Below are 24,541 nucleotides of genomic sequence, written 5' to 3' on the forward strand. Positions count from 1 at the left end.
CCGAGGCTTTACGGTGCCAATGGTTGTCGTGTTTGAAACGTATATAGTAACCGTGGGGATGCGGAGGACCTGCCAGTAGGTGAGTACTTCAAGTTAGGTGTCATTCTTGGCAATGCTTCCGTGCGGCGACGGAGGTTTTGCGGATTCTGCCTGTTTCCTATATCACATCCCCCCCTTCGAAAGACTGAACAGATGATTATTTAGCAATTAACACTGTAACTCTCATAGTCTGTCGATAATCGATCAACAACATTCAGTAGTGGTTACCTTAATTGTCAAACATTGCCGCCTACTGAGCATGCCTGCCACAATCGCGTTCTTCGGAGCGACGGGCGGTTCGACAGTAGCATGTTTAGCTTTCGCCCTTGAAGCTGGCTACACCTGCTCTGCGTGTAAGTATCTTTTGCCCTTGACCTCCTCGATATTAGCAAAGCTCTGTGCCCCTCAACATTGTTTCCATGCAATGCTTAATTGACGGAAGACAACTGCCGCTGACTAGCGAGGGTCCGGCCCCGATATTTATCTGATCATCCCGCCGCTAACTCTCTATTTGCTGGTTACTTCAGTGTCCCGCTCATCCTCAAAGCTCCAAACCCTCCTCCTCGAGCGCAAAGTGCCCCAATCCACCATCGACAGGCACCTTACCATCATCCAAGGCGACGTCCGCGACTTACAGAGCGTATCTCGCACACTCAGTGCGCCCTCCAAACCCAACGATAATGCCAACTCCCCTGTCGACCTCGTCATCTCCGGCATCGGCCGCCCTCCAATCTTCTCCCCCAACCCCCTAAACCCAACCTTCGACGACCCCACCATCTGCCAAGATGCCATCAGCACCATCCTCGCCGCTTTGCGCAGCATGCCTTGTTCGTCGAAGAAGCCGGTGCTGGTAGCCTTAAGCACCACCGGAATTAGCTCCAAAGAACGCGATATCCCGCTGGCAATGATCCCGCTTTATCACTGGCTACTTGCAGTGCCACATAAGGACAAGAAAGCGATGGAAGCTTTACTTCTTGCCGAAATGGCCAAGCCCGCGGATGAACAGGCGATTAGGAATTTCGTGGTTGTAAGGCCAAGCTTGTTGACAGATGGACCGAGACTGGGGACGGGGAAGGTGAGGGTTGGCGAGGAGAGCAAGAAGCCTGCGGTGGGATATACGATTAGTCGGGAGGATGTTGGGGGTTGGGTGTTTGATGAAATAGTGAAGGGAGATGGGATGAAGAAGTATGCGGGGCAGATGGTTTCTATCACTTATTAGGGCTTTGCTGGGAGAAGAGTGCAGAAACAGAGGGAGCTCTCTTCGATTTTGTAATATTAGCCACAATACGGAGTACGTTTTTGCTGTTTTGACCCTGAAAATCCCTCTCTCCGTCTCGTATGCCAATACACAGGTGGAAGCGAAAGTTTCTCTAGTCGTTGTAGCAAGATTCAAGAACAGCTACCACTATGCTGGTGTGCTAGTGTACTAGTGTGCTGGTGTGCTGGTGCCCCCTCACGCTTACTGTACTCAGCGTTACCCGACAGTTCCTGCCACTCTTTTGGGTCTTTGTTGAGAGATAAGTACAACGCCAAAGCGTGTTATATATATATAAAACTTGAAGGAAGAATGAAATTTCTAAGACTTAGTCCCCGGCGGCCAGCCTTCAGCGCCGTCCAGAACACCAAGATCAAAGAGATCTATCCCCATCCCGACCTCGGGTATACTCAATCGAGGAACCATTGAGCCGGCAGCTATCTCACTGGCCCTGAATTCGCTCTGTCCTGGAGCTGAAGCTATCTGGTGATACTCTTGCTGAAATCCTGCCAAGTTGATATGCCCTGATGGACCTCCGCTCAAAAGAGCTAGACTACCAGGATCATCATGTAAATTGCCATGCAAAGCCAAGCCAGCGTCATTGTACTCATTATTGTACTTCTGAATGCCTTGTTCCCTTGTCCAGTCAATCTGATTATCCCTACTCGATATATCAGATGGCCCCGATCCAAAATCTAAGGATGAGGCTTTGGGCCAGCCTTCGGGAAGCGGGGCGCTAAATTCCTGTGGAAATAATCCTTGAATTGGAACATCCAGCTGCAATTCTGGTATACCTTGAATAGCCTGGAAAAGGGGGGCACTGGTGGTGGGCGTGGGCATTGGCTTGAGTGTAGAGCCACCACTATCAGGGAATATGCCTATGTCACTATTTATCGAGGAAGGAGGCTCTGTGTCGTAAAGAGCGTCAGCGTGGCTAAAACGTAGCTTGACCTCTTTGAGTTTCTTCTTGACTGGTCTCAGATTCTTTGCTGTTAACAACGTCTCGCTCTTGGATATTTTGTGCAGTTGAGAACTGATCAACTCTATATCCACCGCCTTTTTTGATATGTTTTTACGCTCCAACTCTGAAGCTTCTTGAGAGCGTATGTGAAAATATTCAATGGCTCTGCCGCAGACATCTAAACCTAACACAAAAACATCGGCAAAGGTAGAGCTTCGCATCCTAGTGATTAGATTACTACCATCATGTTCTGCATCGGCGACTGAAAACAGTTCGAGCAAGCTTCGACTAGAGGTGCAGAAGTCCTCCAAGAGCTCTTCTGACACGTAGACGCGTTCGTCTGCGGAGTCCAAGCGAGGAAATAGTAGATGAATAATGGTGGTGTGATAAGCGGTCAAGACCAGTGCTTTCGATAGTGCATTTTCTACTTTGACTTCAAGCACTTTGACCGCGTTGACCAACACCTTTCGGACGTTTGTGCAGAGACTCGAAATGTCTTGGTTTAGGCTGAGCAGGCGACGAAGCTGATGGAGAGGTCGCGCTTGCCAGGAAACAGACTGGGAGGCTTCGTCCGGTTCCTGCTCCCGAGGAAGGAGAGCATAAATATGGGCGGTGGTTGACGCAATGTGACTAAGAGGCCACAGCTCCTGGATCATTCTTGACTGCTTTGCCAATGTTGAAACATTGTCCGAGACGATGTCTAATTTTACGACTGCTGACGATGACTCGTCCACAGGTGGAAATTCGGTAGGTACCGTGCTGGGCAGCAGCTGGGGATAGGGCTGATCGATCTGCATGAAAGACCAAAGCGTAATAGAAAAGGTAAGCCAATAGATATTGCGCACAAGTTCAGCTTCCACCTCAGCCACGTCAACACCGTTGATCTGGCTGCGTCCAGTCTCGGGTGCTTGGATCACATTCTTCTGGAGCCTCGTAACAATTCTGCCGGCATATCCCAAATAGCAAGTCGCTCGCCTAGCTCGTGAAAGGCAGAGCTCATGCCAGCCAAGCAGCATTAGGACCTGGACGGTCGAAAGGCCGCAATTTTGGGCTGGCCGATCACGTAACTGCATCGCCGTCCACCTAAAAAGCGCCTCCTTCTTGCTTCCAGTCGCATCGTTTTCGTGCACGTAGCTAGCATCTGCAAGCATGACAGCCAATAGAGCTGGGTCATGGTTGTTGCTTTTATAGTTGCGTAAGAACATGGTCTTGGACATGATATTCGATAGCGGATGGACCGAAAACCACACTTCAATGAGTTGGGTACTCCGATGGGCGTCAAAGTCAACCAGAGGGTCAGCTTCTTGGGCCGCCGTGGATTCAAACATCGTTGGGGTGTCATCATTTGCGAGACTGACAGCGTAGAATCTCGCAGTCGAGTCACCAAGCTGATAGCACCCAAGATTACCAAACCGAATCGATAACATTTCTACCAGTTCTAGTGTCATGGTATAAAGAAGCTTTTCGTAGCTGATCGTACGACGCTGTCTGTCTCCCGCCGAGAAGCCTAGAAGAGAATCCATTGTTGATGCAGGTTCATTGTTGACTTTATGATGAAAGGCTGCCAGAGATTCTTGGAATGCATTATCTGCTATAACCCCGGCATTCCTGAAGGCTTCGTCAAACATGTCCTCAAGGTCGGCAGCAAGAGAATTGTGGTTCTCCTCACATGCAATACTCATCCCCCTCAGCGACTGACTGGGACGTTCTAGGTTGGCTGACCTTTTGTCGCTGGGTTTCGGCGCAAAAGTGGACGATGTGAGAGATGAATTGAATGCTGAAGATTCCGCAGCGGCAGACAAGGCATCTAAGCGTACTGGGCCAATGCTATCCTGTGTCGTACTTCGAGAGACGTTTTTCATGATGGACCCTCTGGGCCGGCCCTTGGCCGCCTCTCTTACATAGACACAATCAATATTGCGTTCGGAGCAGGCACTACAAATGCTTTGTCCAGAACATCGAATTTTCCGTGACCTGCAAAAGTTGCAGCTCCTCCGCATTGTTGGTGTAGCTGTAGCTGTAGCAAGGCTGTCAGGCAGAACTCTTGCAGAGATTATGAGTTACAAACCTTTCATGTTCGTGACCAGAAGCGTAAAAACTGAAGGACTTTTCACCAGGTGACAACTTCATGCAGCAAACAGCGTAAACATATGTAGGCTGTTGTTCCGTATCACTTCTTGTGTGATGCAACATGACTGAAGAAGTCAGATGGCAGCAGCTGCATTACCTGTACGCTTTCTTGGGGTCGCTCTTTCACTGCCGATCAAGTTGTTCCTGGCCGCTCATGGCTACCATCACTCTATACCCAAGACCATTTCGGAGCTTTCAAAGGAGCATTCTGCCAGGATTCCAGGTCCAAGTGGTCCGGAAATTTAGTCAGCGTTGTTGCTCAGCCTGTGCATAACAGCTGGTACGTCTAGGCCACCAGAGTCGGATATGCCAAAGGATGATAGGTTCGACCTACATACAAGCACAAGTCAATGCAGGACGGCTCAGGCTGATGGCGACATCGGGTTGAAGTCGCTTCCCAACAACCACACAGGGCCGGCCCCCACACGGTGAGGCAGCTGAGCATTTGTTCTACTTACCGTATTAGGATCCATACATGACCAGCAAGACTACTATGGACATGCACGAAAACGTGCTTCAGCGTGAGCATAACCAAAACGAATGTGGTCGAAGACCTATGAGCGTCGTCCATTTAGCGAGATTGACTGGGTGTTGTCTTGAAAGGAGCCCCGAAATTCGAGCATGATATTCAACTTGGGCGACATTCGGCTAATCAGCCTTAGCATCAACTCTACCGAGTCGTGCATCAAAAGGCGTCAATGTACGCTCAAATTAGAGCGCCACTAGCACACTCTAGCTAAAAGTTAGTGCTGCATGAATACGTCGTAGTGTGTGCTGGGGGTAGAGCCCTCCGGCCCTAGAGTTGCTGCTAGGACCCCCTTATTCTAGAGCCTCTAAGGCGTTCTTTAACTTATATCGCCGAAAGGTACGTTCGAGCGTGAGAATAAACCATCAAGAGCAACGATTCACAGCCTCTTTGAGGTTTGATCTTATTTCAAGGGTCCTCGTGAAAATGATCATTCACTTTTAATTTAAGCTCATCTTATGAATTTCAGTCGGCTACAACTAGTGAGCGATGGTCCGGACATCATCAGGTTGTATCAATGCTCTACGTAGTAGAACACAGTTTTCAGCGGCACAAGTAGATCGTTTGACGTGGCTCCTGGCCCATACCCGTTAAGCTTCAGCAAGTCGCTTCCTCTGACCACTCTTACGTCCTCATCGCCTGATGCGTCACACTAGTATAACACTAGTACAAGAAAGGCTGACTTATCCTCATCTGGTTAGCGTATACTGACGCACTTCTGATGCACGTCTCATACCCGTTGGTCGCGGCCCGTATTAGGAAATCGTAGCCTGTCTGATTCGAAGATCGGGGAGGTCCCGGGAAGTAACACTACGCTGACGGATCAGACTCCATCATCGAAGCACGTTCGAGGACTTCATGCAATCGGCCACCATTTCTTTGTTGACAGCGGCCTTGGGCCTTGGTTTGACCAAGTGTCCTATCATGTGGCCCGATCATTCTATACAAGGAAAGAGATAATGAGGGGAATATCTTCTTAGTATTAAACTAATTCTGTATGAGATATTGAGCGACAATCCCTAAGTCTATAAGTAAGTTTTATGTAATTCATCCATGTAGGTAGTATAAACTTAGATTGTCAAATACTTGAGTGTGTATGGCTTGTGTATGATGTTCCATACAGTTAGTAATAAATTATTCTCTTGAAGATGCCTATCTTACGTGCGGAGCTATCTCCGAGTACTTGAGACTTGTGTACCTTTCTGTACTCCGAGTAGAGTCAGTGGGGATAAATCAATTAAGTGTGTTTCAAAACCCACAAGCGCTGTCCTTTTGGTGCAACGGTTGATGTGTCCCTTTGCTAGTAGTAGATGCCTTCGGATCAGGTTTACGAAGATGCATTTCAACAGGTTAGGATCGCCGATGACCTCCCCGCCATATTTAATCTTGACAGGGAGTCAACATTTCCGACGATTCCTCTTTCTTCACCCTTCTTCCTGTCCACCAATGATTACATTGGTCGTAAGACATGATCCCTTGCGCTTTGCGCTTTGCGCTGCAAGTCGTCTCGCTTCCTCCTGCTGAACGTACGAGGATATCAATTGTCATGATAGCCTTAATGATCTAGCTCACATTATCCACCACTCTGTTGTAAATTTTGCGTATTTTCTGATTGGTCATTATAACCGATCCACCAGCGGACCTTAAAATTGGTCTGAACGAATGACAGACGTCAGCTGAGACCCTGAAGATAGTTAAAGTGTATGTTAAGTCATATTACGTAGTAGGCTTAAAATGTCATGACCCGTTCTTTAAAGTTCTGGTGGGACGTTATGATTCGTCTAGCTGAGTGAGTCCAACGTTGATGATCCAATATTAACCTTTACATCCTGATCGCGGTTGCAGTAACCAAGAGAAAATACGCAAAATTTACGACAGAGTGGTGGATAGCTCAGACCCCGTCTGGCCCCCTGTGGACGATCCTTTGACATCATATTCTGTGGAAGGTTCCTCCGTATTGATGGCGGCCAGCCGACAATGCTAATGTAGATCTCGGGACTCTTCAGTGCTGGGAAATGGTGAGGTCTTTGGTTTCCGGTAGGCCGATTGAGACAACTGTGGTAGATCAACTAGGCGCGCTTTCGCTGTGAAAAGAAGACGATCTTTATGGATAAGTCTGTGTATGCTTCAGATGTGCCCGCAGTTCAGATGCGCCTGGTCTATATATCGGCAAAGTTCTAATTAGAGTACAAAACATCGGACAATTTTTGAACGCCCAACTTCTACTAGGTACAACGGAGCAAAATGGCCGTGCGTGTTTCTCAAGTTTGGACTGCGGCCAACTGCGAACATTAGCTGCAACCGAAATGGTGGCACGAATAGTCTTCTTCGTGCACATCAAGAGAAGGGATCACGAATAATATCGACCGTAGGCTGATACCCATAGAGCCAAGTCAATCCCCACATCCATCCCCACGCAGGTAAATACGCAAAGATCAGCTTCCTGACCAACGGGCCCATGCCGTATGGTAATTTCCCCGTATGTACTTTTGCGTAGTTGCTTGAAAATGAGACGAGCGCTTTGGCTCGCTCGCCGCGCTTATCGCTGTAGGCTCCCAGAGTCTGCGCAAGACTTGAAGCCTCTCTCTGAGCGGGTTTCTCGGTAGAGGAGTCTTCCTTGTAAGGAGCGGAGAAATATGATTGGAGAGCATTGGCAAGCTCGGTAGCATCTTCGATGGCTTGGCAAGCACCCTACAAAAGGTCAATCCTGTTAGTAAGAAGGTTGGGGGTGTAAGCAGGAGAGACTTACTTGGCCAAAAAAGGAGGTCATAGAGTGAGCGGCTGCAATAACAGGGTCAACTAAGTGGACCTTTACACCAGATGAGTAGCGAGGACTATACCATCACCAAGTAGCGCTACTCTTCCATTTGACATTGTAGGAAAATCCATCTCCTCAAAAACATTGCTCGCAATAACACGTTCGGATTTGTCAACAACTATAAGCGAAGAACATAAGCATATACAATAACAGATATGGGAGTCAAGACTTCAATGAGCACTCAACATACTATCTTTGAACTCGCCGCTCTCGGCAAAGGGATGGAACTTTTCACCGTAGGCATCGTTCACCATGTCCGGAGTTACGTTTGCCCAGACGGATCGGTTTAGTTTTTCTTGGTCTTGGAGATCGGCTTTCTAGAGTCTCCCAGTTAGAGTCCACTCTCCTCGTTCGTAGACACGGGAAACAAACCTTCACGCCGATAAACCATTGCCTATTGTCCACACAAGGCCATGTGGTCAATATGGCATCATCGTAGAACAACCAATTTCCCACTCCAAGGTCTTTGGCTCCCAAGTTCTCCATTGGAGCCGTATATCCCGACATGTGCACTCTGCCCGTGAAACGGATGGTGTTCTTAGCGTCCAGTCCAGCTTGACGGGCCAAGATCCTTCGAGTGACAGATCTAATGCCATCTGCACCAACGACCACGTCCGCATTGGTCTGGCAGCCGTTTCCATACTTGACAATAACATGAGGTGCTGTGGGGTCGTCGATAATATCCACCACTGTGGAATCCAGAAGGACGGTTTTGTCTCCATCAGCGGCTTGATATAGTAGGTGGTGAAAATAGTGTCTCTCAATTGAGTAAACCGGGTATCCAAATGACGATTTGACACATGTGAAGTCTAAGGTTCGCCACTTGGTCTTGTTCCGATGAATGAGTATCTTGTCGAGGCTTTGCCCATGGCGGACGATATCCTCGTATAGCCCTAATTGGTCCAAGACTCGCAATGCATTGGGCGCAAGAGAGATGCCGGCTCCGACAGGTGAGAACTTTTTAGAACGCTCGAGGACAAGGTATGAAATGTTCAACTTTCTGCAAAGAACAGCAAGTGTCAATCCTCCAATGCCGCCTCCAATTATAAGGACCTGGGGGTGTGGAGCCGGATTCATGGCGGCATCGAGATATCAACCTTGTAATGTTTAGTGAAAGATTAGAAGTGGTAGACAGATAGAGAATACTCGACGGATTTGCCCAGCTTTTCCATGGTGACCAGGCTCTTATATGAATGTGAATGCTGGGATGGCTCGCTTATGACTATAAATTACCGATGGATAACGGAGATTTTCTTTGCGGACTAAAGAGCGGCAGGATCACTGCCAGATTCGAAATTCATTGACTGGTAGAACATGACCTGCTTCCGCGGCAGGTCTTTGTTTTTTCCACCTGGCCAGGCAAAGCACCTGGACAACAATGGCTGTTTCTTCCTGACCCGGGCATGCCCATGGAGTTGATCACTGAATCATGAAAGTTCACTTATCTGCTTGCTTTCTCCTTTCTCAAAAGCAACAAAGTAAATTTGATATGATTCAGACAAGTAGATGCTCGGTCCTTTCTTACTCCACACCCAGTTATCATCCGTTTTAACGTCCTCACGATGAGTTCGGTCCTTGGAAAATGGTGGTGATCATGATACCTACGGGTCCTAGCCCAGAGGGCGGTAGTAGGATCCCTCATTCTGGCATGAAACACATCAAAAATTTTGAGCCATGAATAGTTAGCATCAAGCTAAAACGTTGTTGAGTTCTGATATATCCTCGTGCAGAATGATCAAAAGACTCATTCTAATCTACAGAATGCATGATGTGGGGTGGAACAGCGACAACTTCAACTGGGATCATGATGTACTGTAGATAACCCGAGAACCGGAGGACCTCCAGGGTCCGGAGGTACTCCAGTCCCTCCAGGGGCAGACAGGGTTGCAGTTCTGGGTGGCCTCCAGCTATTACAAATTAGACCGAAACAGGTCGGTCACCCAAAGTATTTCTTAGTACTCTGTATAGTTAAATGCCCTTGAATTTCTGGGCATAATTTTAAGCACAGATTCTTTAATTTGAGCCTCCGCTCAGTTGCGTGTTATTCGGTTCGGAGGTGCAGGATTTACTAAATCATTTGACTAATTTTCGCGATATTTACGGGGTAGAACAAGTACAAATAACGATCCTGTCTCTGTCCCTTTTTGCTTCCCAAGCCCCGATCACCACCTCACATCAGCTAGTCCAACCTTGAGCTTCTCAAAATCAAACACAATGTATTTGTCCTTTGCGAAGGTCTCGCCGAAATTTCCAGCAATCATATCCCCATCCCCCAATGTTCGCACGTTGAGAACGCAAGTATCGTTGATGGTTTCGACATAGTTTGACGGTACAATCTCCCATGGCCTTTCCGATCCCCCAAATCGATACTTGATTGGGGGAAGTGCTTCCACTCTGTCACAATCAACCTCATAGAAGGATTGGTTGCCGTTGTTTGGGGGTGAATCGAGGGCAATAGGTGTAGCTCCACTGATCGAGATGAGTTCCTCGTACGCATTGACAGACAATGGAGCTCCACGACCGTAGCTTGCATGGTCGAAGATGGCACCCGCTCCTCTAGATTTGTTGAGCGCCTGCACCTTGTCGCCTAGACTCAGCTCCGTGAGCTGAAGGGTCCAGTAATTATAAATGGGCGGGCTGTACTCGAAGTCGATCTCGTTGACGTCGGTGAAGAACACAATATCGTACCAAGACATTTCGCCATCGATCAAGCTCATGTTGAAGCCGCCGAGGGTCTGCAGGCCATCGTAGCCGCCGCACGTCGATTTTGTGGTGTCCACAGATCCATTGTAGCAGTAGTGGAAGGCCACAAATGGTTCCGGCCAAGCACCGGCGGACCACGCTTGGTAGAACGGCGATTGCATAGACCCTAAACAGAAGACAGAGATAAGTACCTTACTGGAACAGCACACCGGAAGTGAGCATAACGTACTGTTGTCTGCCTTGAAGACTGGAGACAGGCCATAGACTCCAGTGAGTGGGTAAGGCGCGTCACTTATATCGAACTGAAAATCCGCCGTCTGTATTGTAAGACGCGCTGAGCTTGGCCCAACAACCCCTATGTCAGAAGCGTAGTCGACAGTAAGATCTTCATAGAAGAAGAAGTGATTGGGGTTCCATGTCCGACTAGGATACAAATAGGACTCGTCTAAGAAGGTAGACGATTGCGACTGGTTGAAGATTGACTGCTCCTTTGCGAAACAGTCGAAGGGCTTGTCCGCGACGCCATGACAAGTTGTCGTGAATACGTACTGACTGATCCATGTCCAGTCGACGAAAGTGGTGATTTGTTGTGGTGGGGTGCCAAGCGACATATGGGAGGAGAGAAAGCCGAAAGAACTCCATGTCAAAGGAAGATCGTAGCTGACAGCTTCTGCCGCGCGTTGTCGTGCAGGGCTTCCGGAGACGAATGCAAAGCTGCTTAAGGAAGACGAAGCTAACAGGGTATTTCTAAGAGACATATGCATTGTGGGCCGACTGGGATTGTTACTGTAAGTTTGCTTCTCTGCTCTCTTCTCGAGGAAGTTCCTTGGATGAGTTCTACACATTGTTATCCATCATATATCTCATATATCATCGCCACCATCATCATCTAGCTTGGTATTGATGATCCTATCTTTCGGATTCATGTCGCTATTTTGATATACGAAGTTGGTTGTTGGTGTTTACTTACTGCCAGAAAACAAGTATCCGTCAAAGTACGGAAGGCGGACCCAACCGGACATTTCGTCAAGCATCCTATACAAGATCGCTATCTTGCGAACTCGTTTCTATGATTTGGTGCCCGCGAACACTGAAGCTTTCCAGGCTCTACTTACAGCCGCTTCCGAACGGAGCGCATTCACGACTGGGATGCTGTCTTGGAGGACGCCGTGTTGTTGATTTCGGGGCTTTCTCCGTCGACGCACGATGATATCGTTGCATCCAGGCTTCAGTCTTCGCTCAATTATGAATAGAGTGTGTAAAGCACCTACAGTACAATATGAAGGGAAGTGCGTGTAAAGGGTCGAATAACCAACGTCGCAACCCAGTTGCACACAACCACTCTCTGCAAGTTTTGGCGAAGTGGACAACCGGCTTAACTACATTCCAATACTTTCACATAACCTTCAATGGAGACCCTGCTGCATATTCAAGGTAGTGAAACCTCACCCTTTACGCCACTTTTCCTCATTCACGCCGTATCTGGCCTTGCCCTCCCGTACCTCGGCCTTGGTTCGCTCACGAAAGACGACGTTGGTGGAAATGAAGGTCGAGCCGTCTACGGTGTCAGCTCTCCGATTTACGCCAGTGGAGACTATCGATTACCTTCCTCTCTGGAGGATGCTGCCCGCCAGTACATTTCCCTCATTCAGAGGGAAGTGCAGCCCGAAGGCCCGTATCTCCTGGGAGGCTGGTCCTTGGGTGGTATGATCGCCCTCAAGATGGCCTCGATATTAGAAGAGCGCGGCGAAACAGTTCTTCATGTCATTATGATTGACTCCGCGAACCCGGAGAACTATCCTGCCTTTATCAACCGTGCCGAGCACGAAAAAATCACAACCTTGACGTATAACAAGGTTGTAAGCAAAATGAATGCACCTAGCCTGGTGGAGGGCGATGATAGTAGCTCCAGCTCCGAATCTCCGGATGATGACAACGATGAGGATGATTTCAGTCTTGCGACAATGCTCCCACGGATTCGAAAACACATCTACAATGGCGTCAACATGGTGGGCACCGTAGCTCGCAACCACTTCCTTCCCCAACGCTGTCACGCACCTACTACTCTCGTCAAGTGCTCGTCGCTATCAAGGCCGGTAGCCACACTACGGGATGTCAGGAAGGAGTTTGTGCAGAAGAGTTTCCGCGACGAGCGGATGGGTTGGCAGTCAGCGAAATTCAAGCATTTTCGAACCGTACAGTTCAAGGCGCAGCATGACAGCGCGTTTGATAAGGCGCATGTGGGTGAGCTGACGGGCATTTTGAGAGGCGTCCTGGCAATGATTGCATAAGATACGCTAAGGCCAGGGTTTGCAGGAATTTCTTGCCATGTTTGAATTTTAGCTAGGGCAAGACCAAGAAATAGAGATCTGTTGAATTGCTGCCAAGCCGCTAGCTCAGTAGTCGTCACATGACCTAGGGCTATGCCGGAACAGGCATAGCGCCATCAGCCACCAGAGTAAGATTGCACTTGAACTTTGGACAGGAGTTGGATACAACTTCTGCACAAGTTACCAAATCAATCATTTTGATTGAGTGCAGACATCCATAGATAGCAGAAGCAGTTTTAGCGTTACTTTTAACAAGATCAACTTTTACACGAAATTAGTCCCTAGTAGGATGAGCTCTTCTAATGTTTTGGCTAAAGGTTCACCTTATGATAGCGCTATACAGTACAAAGACCTGGTCGTACGCAATTCGGCCCAACTTTGGTTTGATGAAGAATCTCTGCTCCCGCTGGTGCTAATGCACACGAATGAAGTCATTAATCTCCATGATTCATAAATGTCATTGGCCAGATCTGTTAGATCTTGCGTGTTACGTACATTCTGATCTAAGTTAGAATTATATTTTTCTAGCTATGGATGTGTTGAAAGGTAGAGACTGTATGTATTACATTACTTCTATATAAGCTAAATCTGGTGAAAACTCGATCCGGTGGCGTACTCCCCTGTACGTAAGGAGTTTTAGCAGACTTTAAGAACCTTTCGATCGACTGTTAGCCGTGCGCACAGTACAAGGAAAGCCCCGAACAAGTGAATAATGCCGGAGAAATTGATGATGGCCCCAATACCACCTGAGAAATTACTGACCAAAGCACCGCCGAAAAGGAGGAAGAGCTTAAAGATTAGCATGAGTCTCCATATGCCGTGTAATATATGTGTAAAAGGTCAACGTACCTGAATGGAACCGATCCATGAGATAACGCTTGCAGAGGTCCCTAGGAGAATCTCGCTTTGATAATAGAGTTGGAATATCCCAAAGGAATTAAGCAAACCTGAGCACAGTGGTTATTTATTCAGTACCGTCTTGAAAAAGATTGTGGAAAACCAGTTCCAAAGGTTGCAAAGTATGCAAGAAAGCCACCGAGTACCACAAGCCAAGGTCGAAGGCCGCCATCTGGTGCAGGATTGTTTTCTATCTCCGCCTCTTTCATGCCTTCCTCCGTGCTGATACTGCCAGAGAGTGAGGCATTCTGTTCGTTCATGGCAGCTTGTAGATAGGGTAAATCTGAATGCAGACAAAAGGAGTTGAAGAGTGATAAGGAGTGGAAAAGATCAAATGCAAAGGTTCGCGTGGATGATGAGATGCTCCACACTCTCTACGGCTCATTCCGGCAGGTTCTATTTGAGATCAAAAGACCTCGAGCTAATTCCACAGTTGATTGAAGGGGGTCTAACGCAAAATGTTCTGTTGGAATAGAAAATGAAAGGCCCGTATGTAGGCGGAGCATATTTTCGGTATGGCACTCCGCGGCAGAGCTGATCCAGGGATAGAAGCCTTTACCGGGTAAACGGTAGCCTCCAGAAGAACACGTTCAAGCCGATATCTATGGCGATTGAATCCAATTGACCTTTCCAAAGCTTCTTGGACAATCTATCGTGAGTATGGAAGAGAAGCGACCTTAAACTTTATAATGGACACTTTGATCACCACTAATCCCTTGGCGCTGTTGCGGGGCCCGCTGTTTATACAATCAACTTCGCTTCGACTTGCTCTCCATATTCTACTCGCTTCTCTCGCCGTAGCGGTCGCTGGTTCATTTACCAAGAGGTCTGAGAAGGCTCCTTCCGTGAAGTATGGCTGGCCCATTGCGGGAACATTGTCAGCTACACAAGGGACCGAAGCTTGGCGCCAAAATTTACGGGAGTTCTCAGATTCCTGCTATGCTACACGCCCCTTTAATAGGGGATAGGACGCCCATTTCGCTCATTTAGGGCAGCTACTCTATCTGGCATTGTTGAGATAGCCCTATTAATCTCATCCAGAGTTATTTTATCCCACTCCTCCTGGATAGCCCTGCGCAGAACAGCTTCTTCGAAGATGACCCCCCTGGACTTCAAGCGCTGCTTTATTATCAGATCGTCTCAATGGGGTTGAGATCAGGCGAATTAGCAGGGTTCATCTCCCATTTGATCCCTAGAAGGTCCTTGAGTGCTTTAACCTTGTTAGGACCCTTGCCCTTGGTACCATGAGGCCCGTCATTATCTTCAATTAATATGGAATCTTTATCCCAATCAGGAGCAACGATTTCTTTCAAAATAGCCATATAATCGTCCTGAATAAGACGCCCTCCTACTCCGGAGCCTGTGTAGAAGTGGAGCTGACCCTTGAAATTCCATCCAATAACTGCGTACACATGGACTGACTGATTTTGGCGCTTGAGCTTGAATTGGGTCTTTGATAGGGCATTTCGTGCTTCAAGCCCTGGTCGACGATGAATTCGAGCCTGTCGTTGCAGGGCAGTAGCAAAATGGCACTCATCACACCATCTATATTGCTTGAATTGATCCAATTGCCAATATCGGCGCTCAAATCCCCATATAATTCGAGCCTCAATATGCCCTTGAGAGAGCATCTTTTTCTGCGCGGCCATATAGGTCCCTACGCCAAAATCCTTCATATTTCTTTGAATAGCACGTTCAGAGCCATTAGCTAGGCCAATTTTCTGTGCCACCCTATAATGACTTGACGAAGCAAAGCCAAAATTAGCATCTTCTACTGCCTCAATTGCTTCACACTCGTACGGAGCAAGTACTCGTTTTCGGCATCGATTGTGGACTTTCTCGCTGCGGCGCGCAGTTCCTTCTTGGATGATTCGATAGCCAGTTGTTTCAGATATATTATGTATCTTAAATAGCTGCGTACGAGGTAATTTGCCAGCTGTGTGGCGTGCATCAGCAAGAAGGCGCGCACGGCGCGGCGTATCGAGCATCGTTTTTGGCGTTCGTGAGGCCGCAGGAGAAGGAGGATCTATAGAAGTAGGCTTTCGGCAGATGCGCCGTCTATTTCCCTGTTTAGAACTCATTATTCCCTAAATCTGAGTGAGTATTGGTAGAGAAATAGGGGAATGAAGAAGGGGGGTAGAGGAAGGGGATCTGAGAACTCCCGTAAATTTTGGCGCCAAGCTTCGGACCCAGTTTCATACTTGCGCAAGGCAAAGGCACAGTATGGCGAGATTTTTATGGTCAACATGATCCTGACCCGTACTATCTGGCTACGAGATACCAGACTAAGCAGAGTCTACTTGGAGACGAAAGAGGTAAACTGCACCTTGACTGAACCCACAGAGAACCTGCTAACTTGATATTCACTTTAGGACACATGGTCTTTTGGGGATGGCATGGTAAATCCCAGTTCAACTGCACGCAGCTTGTGTCTGGCTGATCGCACGCTAGGGTCTTCTTCCTTAATAAGGTTGTCAGCCTGGGTTACTTTGACAATCTCAAAACTTTTGTGGCATCTTTGAGCCGAGGAATCAACCGCAGAGTGGCGCTTACTCACTACTCCAATATTGTTCGAGAAACATCTGTATCATGTTTCCTAAAATGGGCCGAGAAGTCAGAGATCGATCTCTTCGAACATGCCTCAGTACTCGTTCATGCTATTGTCGTACAATGTCTGATGGGGCCTGACTTCTACGCCGAAAATGGCAATGAATTGTACGGCCTGCTTCACGGCATGGAAGCTGATATTGGCAACATGTTGAACTTCATCCTTCCTGACTGGGTGCCTCATCCGGCGGCTCTACGTTAGAAGGAGAAAAAGATCGGGTGGGAGCAATATTCAGCGAGCGGCTCAAGGCAAGAGAGAAGCACCCCGAGGACTGGGCTGATGCCAATGACTACATTTCATACACGCTTAACGACCACGCTACAGCACATCTCAAAGACTTCTACGCTGCTCACCACACGCTGCTCACCACACGTCACCACTGCTCACCACACGCTGCTCACCACACGCTGCTCACCACACGCTGCTCACCACACGCTGCTCACCACACGCTGCTCACCACACGCTGCTCATGTTTGCCGCCCATACTAGTACGGTGGCAAGCATATCTTGGACGATCCTCGAGATAAGCTGCAATTTTATCACCAATTGGAGTATCTAGACGTTTTAGACCTATGTGGCTAATTTACGACCTAAGCTCATCAAATCTCCCACCCGATTCAATTCTCTCCGCCAGGATCTGCTCCAGGACTCTGACCCTCAAGCTTCCCCACATCTCCAGGCGTTCCTGAAGGAGACCGGTCGTTGCTACTCCGGCATCAGCATGCTTCGTCTTGCACGTCAAACCATTGACGTCCCTACTACAGATATCACCATCCCTCACGCCTCCGTTGTATCTATATCTCCTTATCTCACTCACCATGCCCCTGAAATTTATCCTAACCCTGATCAATGGCAGCCCGAGCGCTGGCTAGAAGAGCCAGAATTGGCAAAGCGTGTCAATTCTATGGGGCGAATGGGTTATATGCCATTTGGAGCCGGGGTGCATCGGTTTCCAGGAGAGCAATTGGCGGGAATCATTGCTGCAACGGTCGTGGGAATTTTGGCACAAGACTATGATATTACATGGGGACCCAAGAGGGAACAGGAGACGACTAATCTGGATTTTTCCAAGATTGGCAGCCCCTGGTTGAAAGAAGACGTCTCGGTGACGATCAAAAAGCGAACAGCATAGAGGACGTCACTAGCAATCACACATTGATAAAGGTTTCATATTAGTTTGCTACGGAATAGATGTTCGATAGTTTTGTACCATATCTTGGTATTATCTTCCTCTTTAAGAGGTAACCTATCTAGCTGGAAGATCAATCTATCCTAGCCACTTTTCAATGAGTATTCTGCGGGTGAAATAAAACATCGAACGGATAAAGCAATAGCGACATTTCGAATGATGCTCTAATAGCCCAACTCCCAATGCCTAGGTTACACGCCCTGGTTGTCCCACCCTTCCATTTCTAAGGGTACTCGAGGCGAATATGTAATCACATTTACCACAATGACTAAAGCTTTCCGCACAAATTGTGAATTGTTTAAACAGCCACGTGAGAAAAACGCAGGAACAAGCAAGCATGCGTTGAGGCAATCCGCGGGGCCCTGTTTGGGGTGCTGTCTTGGACAAGGAAGAACTCTCCGCGTCCAAAGTGGTTCGATTACTAATGGGTGGGTACCAACCAACGGTATCTGGGAATGCAAGAGCCTACATTGCAGCGATCCGTGTACCTGGGTTACGTCGCTGTAACCATGTATCTGGGCAGGTATGTGCATGCGTGAATATCTTCGTTATCTGGCAACCATGTTCACGTGTGCGTTGCAGTACCGAAGCGGGAAGCGGGAAGAGCAATCTGAAGAGAAGAACAAAAAACCCTCCGCCGGGCACGCCTCATTGAAAGAACTCCGCCGGGTCATTTTCATTTGTTGGTTTGGGACTGAGTTGGGGTCCAGATAGATGGATGGTGTGTTTATCAAAATAGGCAGGATGTTGGTCGTTGACCGGGCTATGTGACTGGAGTAGGGTATAAGTTATACTCAGTACGCTGTGGATCTGTTCTGATATCTGCGAATTGTTAGAAGATCAATATCTGCCTCTACCGCTTCCTTAAATCCTGGGAGAAATGAAGTATCTTTCACTTCTCCTCCTTTCCCTGCTCCCCCGCAGCATTACCTCAGCCTCCATTGGCATCCGTCAAACCCTAGAAGCATGCACGCTGCAGGCGCTGACAGGGGCTGATGCTGCGGAACGGATAGTTACACCACAGGATGACACTTATACTGATGCTAGGATGGGGGAAAAGATCCAGTAGGTTTGGTCAGCGTCAAGAACATTTCGAGCAAGAAAGATTGATGCGGGCTTTTCAGATTCGAGCAGTTTCCTGCCTTGATTGCATATGTGAAAGATGCTAGGGAGGTAGCACCCTTGATCAGATGTGCGCAGAGCACCGGCACCAAGCTTGTTCCGCGGAATGGCGGTCATCAGTTGGTCCCCCCAATTCATTTCTTCTGTCTCTGTCATTTCTTCTGTCACCACCTAACCTTCCCCGCAGCCTACAATTTCGCAGCCAATTTTCATTTTCTCAACGTGGTGAAGCTAATTGTCGATACCTCGATCCCAGTTTCCTGTCTTATTCCGCCCTCAACAACACCCTCGTTGTTGACCTCACACACTTGAATTATGTCGACGTCTCGCCCGACCACAGCACGGCCAGAGTTGGTGCTGGAATTCGTCTCGGCGCACTTTATACAGCCTTGAATGCATACAATACATCATGGGTGGGAGGTATCTGTCCAACGGTTGGGTTGTCAGGCTTGTTATCTGCAGGCGGTTTCAATATGCAGATGCGCGCTCTCGGAATTTCCGGCGACCATGTTCTCTCCGCCCAAGTAGTACTCGCTAATGGAACGATGTTAACTGCGTCTGCATCATCCAACCAGGACCTTTTCTGGGCCATCAGAGGCGGTGGTGGCGGCACATACGGCATTTTGACCGAGTTTACCTTGAGACTGACACCTCTACCTCGTTCCGCAATGGTGGCAATTCAGTGGAACGAAACCGATACCCGCTTCGACGTTGCTAAACGGTTCTTGGACTGGGCTCCGCGACAGCCCAAGGAATTCACCTCGCAGATCAATGTCTACAAGAGCAAAGTGCAAGTCTTAGGCTGGTACCTCGGCGGCACCCAACAGCAGCTCCAACGGCTCGTCAACGATTCAGGCTTGCTCGAACTCGGGCACCCTCAATCCCAAACAGCGGGGAACTGCAACACGGATAACTCCCGCATTTTTGGCTACATCACCACCGAATGCCTTCCCGATGATAAGGTCGACTCTTCAATCCTAAATGTTGTCCCAGAGGCTTTTGCTCCATACGAAAACTCCCCACAATTCATCTACGATGAAATTCCCCTCTCAACATCTCGCACGACCGCATCACCTTGGCCTCGTTTCCGCCGCATAAACAAATCCTTCTTCGTACAAAAGGATAATCTTCTTAGTGATGACGTGCTGCGTGGTGTGGTCGATCGCATCGGACAGTTGGAAACCGAGGCGGAATTGTGGGCCGAATGGCACGCTTGGAATATCTCAGAAGCTGGAGACAACGCATTTGCATGGCGAGAGCAGGCATATGCTCACTTGCAGTTTCAGGCCCACGGCTCCAGTGATGCCGCAACGCAGCAGAGGTATTTGGAGTGGTTTGCGGATTTGGAAAGGTATCTGAGGCCTGTCGTGGGGTAAGTATAGAGCATGTTCTCTCCTCCAGATGAAGGATGCTCCCGTTCTGTATGAGAAGTACTATTGGACTGACAGCGTCCATCAGGCCCGCTTCTTATACTGGTTATATGGACGACACCATCTCCGTCGAACCGTTGGAATCGTACTACGGCAAAAATATCTGCCAGCTGGTTGATGTTAAGAGAAATTATGATCCAGACAATTTCTTCACCAACCCACATGCTATTCAGCCTACCGCGCCGACATTCACTTCTTGTTGAAATTTTGGCCCATGGCTTCTTCATTTGGAAAGATGATGAATATGAAACCACCTCTTCGTCTTAAAAGCATGTTTCGATGTTGGCTTGTAGGGTTGGGGGATCGGCTAAGGGTATATATTGCATAGAATAGAAACAACAAAGGGGGAAGGGTTATCGAGCTTCTCTTGTTGACAGCAATGTAAAGGAATGGATCTGGGATAAAATTTATTAGAACTACATGGGATGTAATTCTCTGTTGGGAACGCTATCAGAAAGTAGCTCAAGTGCGGAACACTTGATGTAATTATATATAACACGCATAGAAACAATTTTTTACTCCACGGAACGCAACTGCTTTAAATTGAGGGACCACTGTCATTGGACACTGGTAGGTGTAAATATGACGACCAACCTAAAGATTCAGAATGTAACCAGTTAATTCGCGTCATACTAAGGTTACGGATATGGAAACTTCCCAAATTGGCTGCGTCTTGCCCAACTATTTTGGCTGTTGTAAATGACTAGGCTTCCCAAACTGCCTCCAATTACTCAGTATAAGCTCTTTCAATGTCCGAAAAAGTCCTCTGCATGCTATGTTTAGCTCCCTTGCCTGCTGGAGGGTGAATCTTCGAGACTAGATTCTTTTGACACTAATACTTGCACCCGTGCCGCTGCCCGAACTCTCACCAACCTGCAAGAGGTGCCTGAAGGGCCGAAGCGGCAGACTGTGGGCTCCAGCTTGGTGGGGAGCGCGCCCTGATCGTGTCAGACTACCGATGTTGCCTACCCGGGCTTGGGGGTTAGCGGACTGTTATGCAGGATTTATCCTGCTCACTTTCGACGAGGAAACGGTCTCCGGCTCACGTCCTCTTCACCCTCGCTCATGGGAGACTGATGCTAAAAGTGGCGTCGAGTAAGTTAAAGGGCGGGGTGGACCCCCGTCCAGCTAGAACATTCAATTCGTGTGTTGTCAAGGTAATACATTTCTGCTTCATTGAATACTATGCTCATTGCATACAAAATTGATTGCATACCAAGCGCAGTGCATACAAAGCTCACCCTGTCTGCAACTCATGGGTAGTACCGCCCTATCCTCGTCCGACCTCATGATGTTCACAGTATTCTCGCCTGGCAGCGCAGCTCTAGAGACAACATGACTGAAGGGATGAGCATCACTCGACCGCCAACCCTGGCGTGGCTGGCCTTAACATGCCAGACTCAGCGGGAGTGTTGCCCGGCAATGTGGTAAAGCACGAAGCATTACAGCCGCCAGAAGCTCTGCTTGATCGACCAATGAAGCCAGATGCCTGAAAAGGCAACACCCACGGAGCACATTTTCTGCAACCAACTATATCAGTGCGGCGAGGAGCCCCCCCTACCATCACGTGGTGTCATCTATTTATAATTATCCTTCGATGAAGGTATTACGACAAGATCATCTCGGCAGGAGAAACGAACTGATGTTCAAAATCGGAACCATAAACAGGGGTCGCGTCTACATCAATCTGCTACAAGACGTTAGTACCGCGCTGGCACCCGAAGCGACCAGCTGGCATCTATCGAAATGGAAGACATCATGCCACCAGTCACGAAGAGATACAGCTGCTATTTTCGTGTCCGCGATTATCTCCTGTCAAGATTGGCGTCTAGTCTTCCAACACCAATGAGGCAGCAACAGATGCACGCAAGCTATCTGACGCGACCCCAATCATCTTCAGAGAGTGCAGTTTCTTTCGCGTGAGGAGAAAAGGATACGGGAGAGTACTGCCGGCACGGAATCGAATAGCAGGATCATATGGTCGTGGTTAGCACATATATCAGCTGTTCTGTGTGAAGCTATGCTTTGATGCATGTTGCTAAGGTGTTTCTGAGCATTTATTACACGCGCTGTACATCTATGTAAGGAAGTTATTTGATTGTGTCTCTACTCAACTTCTTGATAGATGGGCTGCCCATTTCAACTCTATCAGAGCGCCACTGTGGGATAGATCTCTGTTATTGATATCTTGAAGCTGGTATCGGGCAGCTATTCGCAGTCGGTGGCTACTCCGAGTTAAAGTTTCAGCCTGTATGCTTGATCTAGCTAAAAGGAAGCCCTACTGTACATTAAACCAGGTTCCATTACGAAGAGGATATACTGTACGACCTTGGGGCGACATGTTACGTGACGCTGACATTGTCATGCTGTTGTCCGATCTAGTAATAATTGGTGAGGACACGAACATATTAGGGATAATTCAGGGTTCGAAATTGGATGCATTAGGACGTTTTAGGGTTTATAGCTGCTTCCTTCCCTCTTGAGTCAATACTGTCTCCTTGCACACCGCATCACTCCTCTCACCCTTGTCGAGACCCTTTTCCCATCGGCTTTTTGTCGCTGCCGAGTCTTTTCTGTTGCTTCAGATATCTCTTCCGCCTCTTCTCAGCCAACCAGGCTCTGACTCCCGCTCTCTGTGCCCAGAGAGCATATATCACAAGCACGACTGCGGTTAGGGGTATGGCGACCGACCAGAAGATCCAGAATTCTGACGAAACCAGTAGCTCGTTCTGGTGGCTTTTGTCGAAGGATGAGGACATGCTGAAAATCGTCTTTGCAACCATGTTAGTACCTTACAAGTCAACGCAATAGCGGAGACTTACAGCGATTGCCGCTGATGGCAAGAATATCATGGTCAGCAACGCGATGGTCTTCACAGACGAGCAATCTCTCAAGTCTCATCCGCGATCTGCTTCATCGTCTGACTGTCTCTTCGAGGTTTCGTCTGCGATGTTTGCTGCATCAGATTGTACAACTATCTTGTCTCTTCCGACCTTGACGCCCTCCCACTTGCCACTTTCAACTGCGTATCCACACGACTTAGCATCCTCTTGCGATGCTGCAGCTCAGACTTGGCCGCGATTTCCAACTGCAAGACCTATGAATGTAGTTCCTGGTGTGCATTTGTAGTGTTCAGGATGTTCTTGCCAATATCTGAAGCCTCGATCCTGCTAAGTGCGGCTTGACATCCCTTGCCAAGGTCTTCTACCAAATCGGAAAAGCCCGAGGTGAGGCGTGCGTGCAGCTCGACGAGGACTTGGTAGATTTGGTCGTAGCTGGGCTTTTCTTCCTTTGATTCTTCCGCGGACTGGGGAATTTCCTATCTGGATCTCCCAGCTCTGCTGAGAGATTAGGGACCGAAAGCTGGTGAGAAGTGTTTTTGGGCAGGTCCGGTGACAGGACTGGCAGGTGGCCTTGGTGAAGGAGACGGAGATGGCGATGGCAACGGAGACAGCAAAATTTCGGCATGTTGGCGCGGGTTTCTTTGGGCGCTTTTAGCCTGGTTCTCAGTGGGAGCATTTGCAAGTCCGCAAGGCTGGCTCTTCGATATTGATTCTCAAACGGTGAGAAAGTTGTCAAGCAGCCCCGTTTGGTGCTGGACATCGTCGATCTTCTTGTTGATGTTTCTGAGCTGCCGCCGGAGCATAGACCCAGCGACCATGTACATCAAGATTGGCAGCAGAAGAGGATGGCTGCAATAGACATCGAGCTCGAAGTCTTCCAAGACCTCCATGATCTCGCTCATGGCTGTCCAGAGGGATAGCCAGGGAAGCCGGTGGTCATCCGTGTCTTGAATTCATAGGACAATGTCATGCTGGTGAAAGACTTCCGCAAATTTGGACTTTAGCATACAATCTCTCTCCATCTCAGCGTCCAGTACAACGACTGGTACAGCTAGTCAACTCACGCATCTTCTGAGCGTCGCCCTTCGCAGTAAGTTAACGTGAAGTCTCAGAAATGTGCTGCCGTCGCACAAAGTCACGTGGGTAGCTTTTGCACACGCCCAACTTGTCCAGTACCCTGCCCAGGAGATGCTTGTTCTTTAAATGGCATCGGGGCAGTGCATCAGAAATATTCTCATCACTATCGTGCTTGTACGACCATTTGTGGATGAGTAATCGATGGCCACCTTCAAGCCGCTCCCCAGCTCGGACTAGTCTTCCTGGTTAAGGTGATCAAAGTGAGCCTGGATGGTTATGTCTGTTAGAATGCACAAGTACTTGCCTCTAGTTAGTAATCTTGTGTCCAAAAGCTTGCAAGTACATTTCTCTCTAAACACGACTTGATTACATCCAACATCATGTAGACATCTTGCCACACTCATCTTGTCGCAACTTACTTCCACAATGTCAATTGATGTGCGCGATTGATGTGTTCAGGTTCCTTTCCGAGTCATAACGACAAATAAAGAGCTTTGCACCACATGCGAAGAACCAAGCCCATCGAGTCTGATCGCGCTCTGTCAACGGGCGGTGGAGCTGATGCCAGCTTATTAGTCAAGCGACAGTTGCATAAGTATTCTTATTTATTGTT

At 48.4% G+C, this 24,541-nt stretch overlaps 10 protein-coding genes across 10 annotated transcripts; 5 read left to right on the top strand and 5 right to left on the bottom strand.

Moving 5' to 3' along the window:
• Positions 1 to 298: 298 nt before the first annotated feature.
• On the top strand, positions 299 to 1,258 carry EPUS_00493 (uncharacterized protein; the record flags this gene model as incomplete). Its single annotated transcript, XM_007804522.1, has 2 exons — positions 299 to 392; positions 567 to 1,258. The coding sequence occupies 2 exons, from the start codon at positions 299 to 301 to the stop codon at positions 1,256 to 1,258; spliced, it is 786 nt and encodes a 261-aa protein (XP_007802713.1).
• A 357-nt stretch (positions 1,259 to 1,615) lies between these two features.
• EPUS_00494 (uncharacterized protein) lies at positions 1,616 to 4,117 on the bottom strand (the record flags this gene model as incomplete). The annotated part of the gene is made up of 1 exon (XM_007804523.1): positions 1,616 to 4,117. The coding sequence occupies one exon, from the start codon at positions 4,115 to 4,117 to the stop codon at positions 1,616 to 1,618; it is 2,502 nt and encodes an 833-aa protein (XP_007802714.1).
• Positions 4,118 to 7,248: 3,131 nt separating this feature from the next.
• Positions 7,249 to 8,806, bottom strand: EPUS_00495 (uncharacterized protein; the record flags this gene model as incomplete). Its single annotated transcript, XM_007804524.1, has 5 exons — positions 7,249 to 7,602; positions 7,661 to 7,692; positions 7,752 to 7,847; positions 7,920 to 8,046; positions 8,102 to 8,806. The coding sequence occupies 5 exons, from the start codon at positions 8,804 to 8,806 to the stop codon at positions 7,249 to 7,251; spliced, it is 1,314 nt and encodes a 437-aa protein (XP_007802715.1).
• A 1,085-nt stretch (positions 8,807 to 9,891) lies between these two features.
• EPUS_00496 (uncharacterized protein) lies at positions 9,892 to 11,196 on the bottom strand (the record flags this gene model as incomplete). The annotated part of the gene is made up of 2 exons (XM_007804525.1): positions 9,892 to 10,598; positions 10,662 to 11,196. 2 exons carry the CDS (start codon positions 11,194 to 11,196, stop codon positions 9,892 to 9,894), a joined length of 1,242 nt encoding a protein of 413 aa, XP_007802716.1.
• A 645-nt stretch (positions 11,197 to 11,841) lies between these two features.
• Positions 11,842 to 12,723, top strand: EPUS_00497 (uncharacterized protein; the record flags this gene model as incomplete). Its single annotated transcript, XM_007804526.1, has 1 exon — positions 11,842 to 12,723. The coding sequence occupies one exon, from the start codon at positions 11,842 to 11,844 to the stop codon at positions 12,721 to 12,723; it is 882 nt and encodes a 293-aa protein (XP_007802717.1).
• Positions 12,724 to 14,789: 2,066 nt separating this feature from the next.
• On the bottom strand, positions 14,790 to 15,647 carry EPUS_00498 (uncharacterized protein; the record flags this gene model as incomplete). The annotated part of the gene is made up of 1 exon (XM_007804527.1): positions 14,790 to 15,647. The coding sequence occupies one exon, from the start codon at positions 15,645 to 15,647 to the stop codon at positions 14,790 to 14,792; it is 858 nt and encodes a 285-aa protein (XP_007802718.1).
• A 258-nt stretch (positions 15,648 to 15,905) lies between these two features.
• Positions 15,906 to 16,468, top strand: EPUS_00499 (uncharacterized protein; the record flags this gene model as incomplete). The annotated part of the gene is made up of 3 exons (XM_007804528.1): positions 15,906 to 15,974; positions 16,032 to 16,058; positions 16,130 to 16,468. The coding sequence occupies 3 exons, from the start codon at positions 15,906 to 15,908 to the stop codon at positions 16,466 to 16,468; spliced, it is 435 nt and encodes a 144-aa protein (XP_007802719.1).
• Positions 16,469 to 16,988: 520 nt separating this feature from the next.
• Positions 16,989 to 17,399, top strand: EPUS_00500 (uncharacterized protein; the record flags this gene model as incomplete). The annotated part of the gene is made up of 1 exon (XM_007804529.1): positions 16,989 to 17,399. One exon carries the CDS (start codon positions 16,989 to 16,991, stop codon positions 17,397 to 17,399), a length of 411 nt encoding a protein of 136 aa, XP_007802720.1.
• A 937-nt stretch (positions 17,400 to 18,336) lies between these two features.
• EPUS_00501 (uncharacterized protein) lies at positions 18,337 to 20,211 on the top strand (the record flags this gene model as incomplete). The annotated part of the gene is made up of 4 exons (XM_007804530.1): positions 18,337 to 18,521; positions 18,581 to 18,697; positions 18,766 to 19,950; positions 20,037 to 20,211. 4 exons carry the CDS (start codon positions 18,337 to 18,339, stop codon positions 20,209 to 20,211), a joined length of 1,662 nt encoding a protein of 553 aa, XP_007802721.1.
• Positions 20,212 to 22,527: 2,316 nt separating this feature from the next.
• Positions 22,528 to 22,860, bottom strand: EPUS_00502 (uncharacterized protein; the record flags this gene model as incomplete). The annotated part of the gene is made up of 2 exons (XM_007804531.1): positions 22,528 to 22,779; positions 22,831 to 22,860. The coding sequence occupies 2 exons, from the start codon at positions 22,858 to 22,860 to the stop codon at positions 22,528 to 22,530; spliced, it is 282 nt and encodes a 93-aa protein (XP_007802722.1).
• Between the last annotated feature and the right edge of the window lie 1,681 nt (positions 22,861 to 24,541).

This window comes from Endocarpon pusillum (genome assembly GCF_000464535.1).
Source record: "Endocarpon pusillum Z07020 unplaced genomic scaffold scaffold344, whole genome shotgun sequence".
NCBI classification, from domain to species: domain Eukaryota; kingdom Fungi; phylum Ascomycota; class Eurotiomycetes; order Verrucariales; family Verrucariaceae; genus Endocarpon; species Endocarpon pusillum.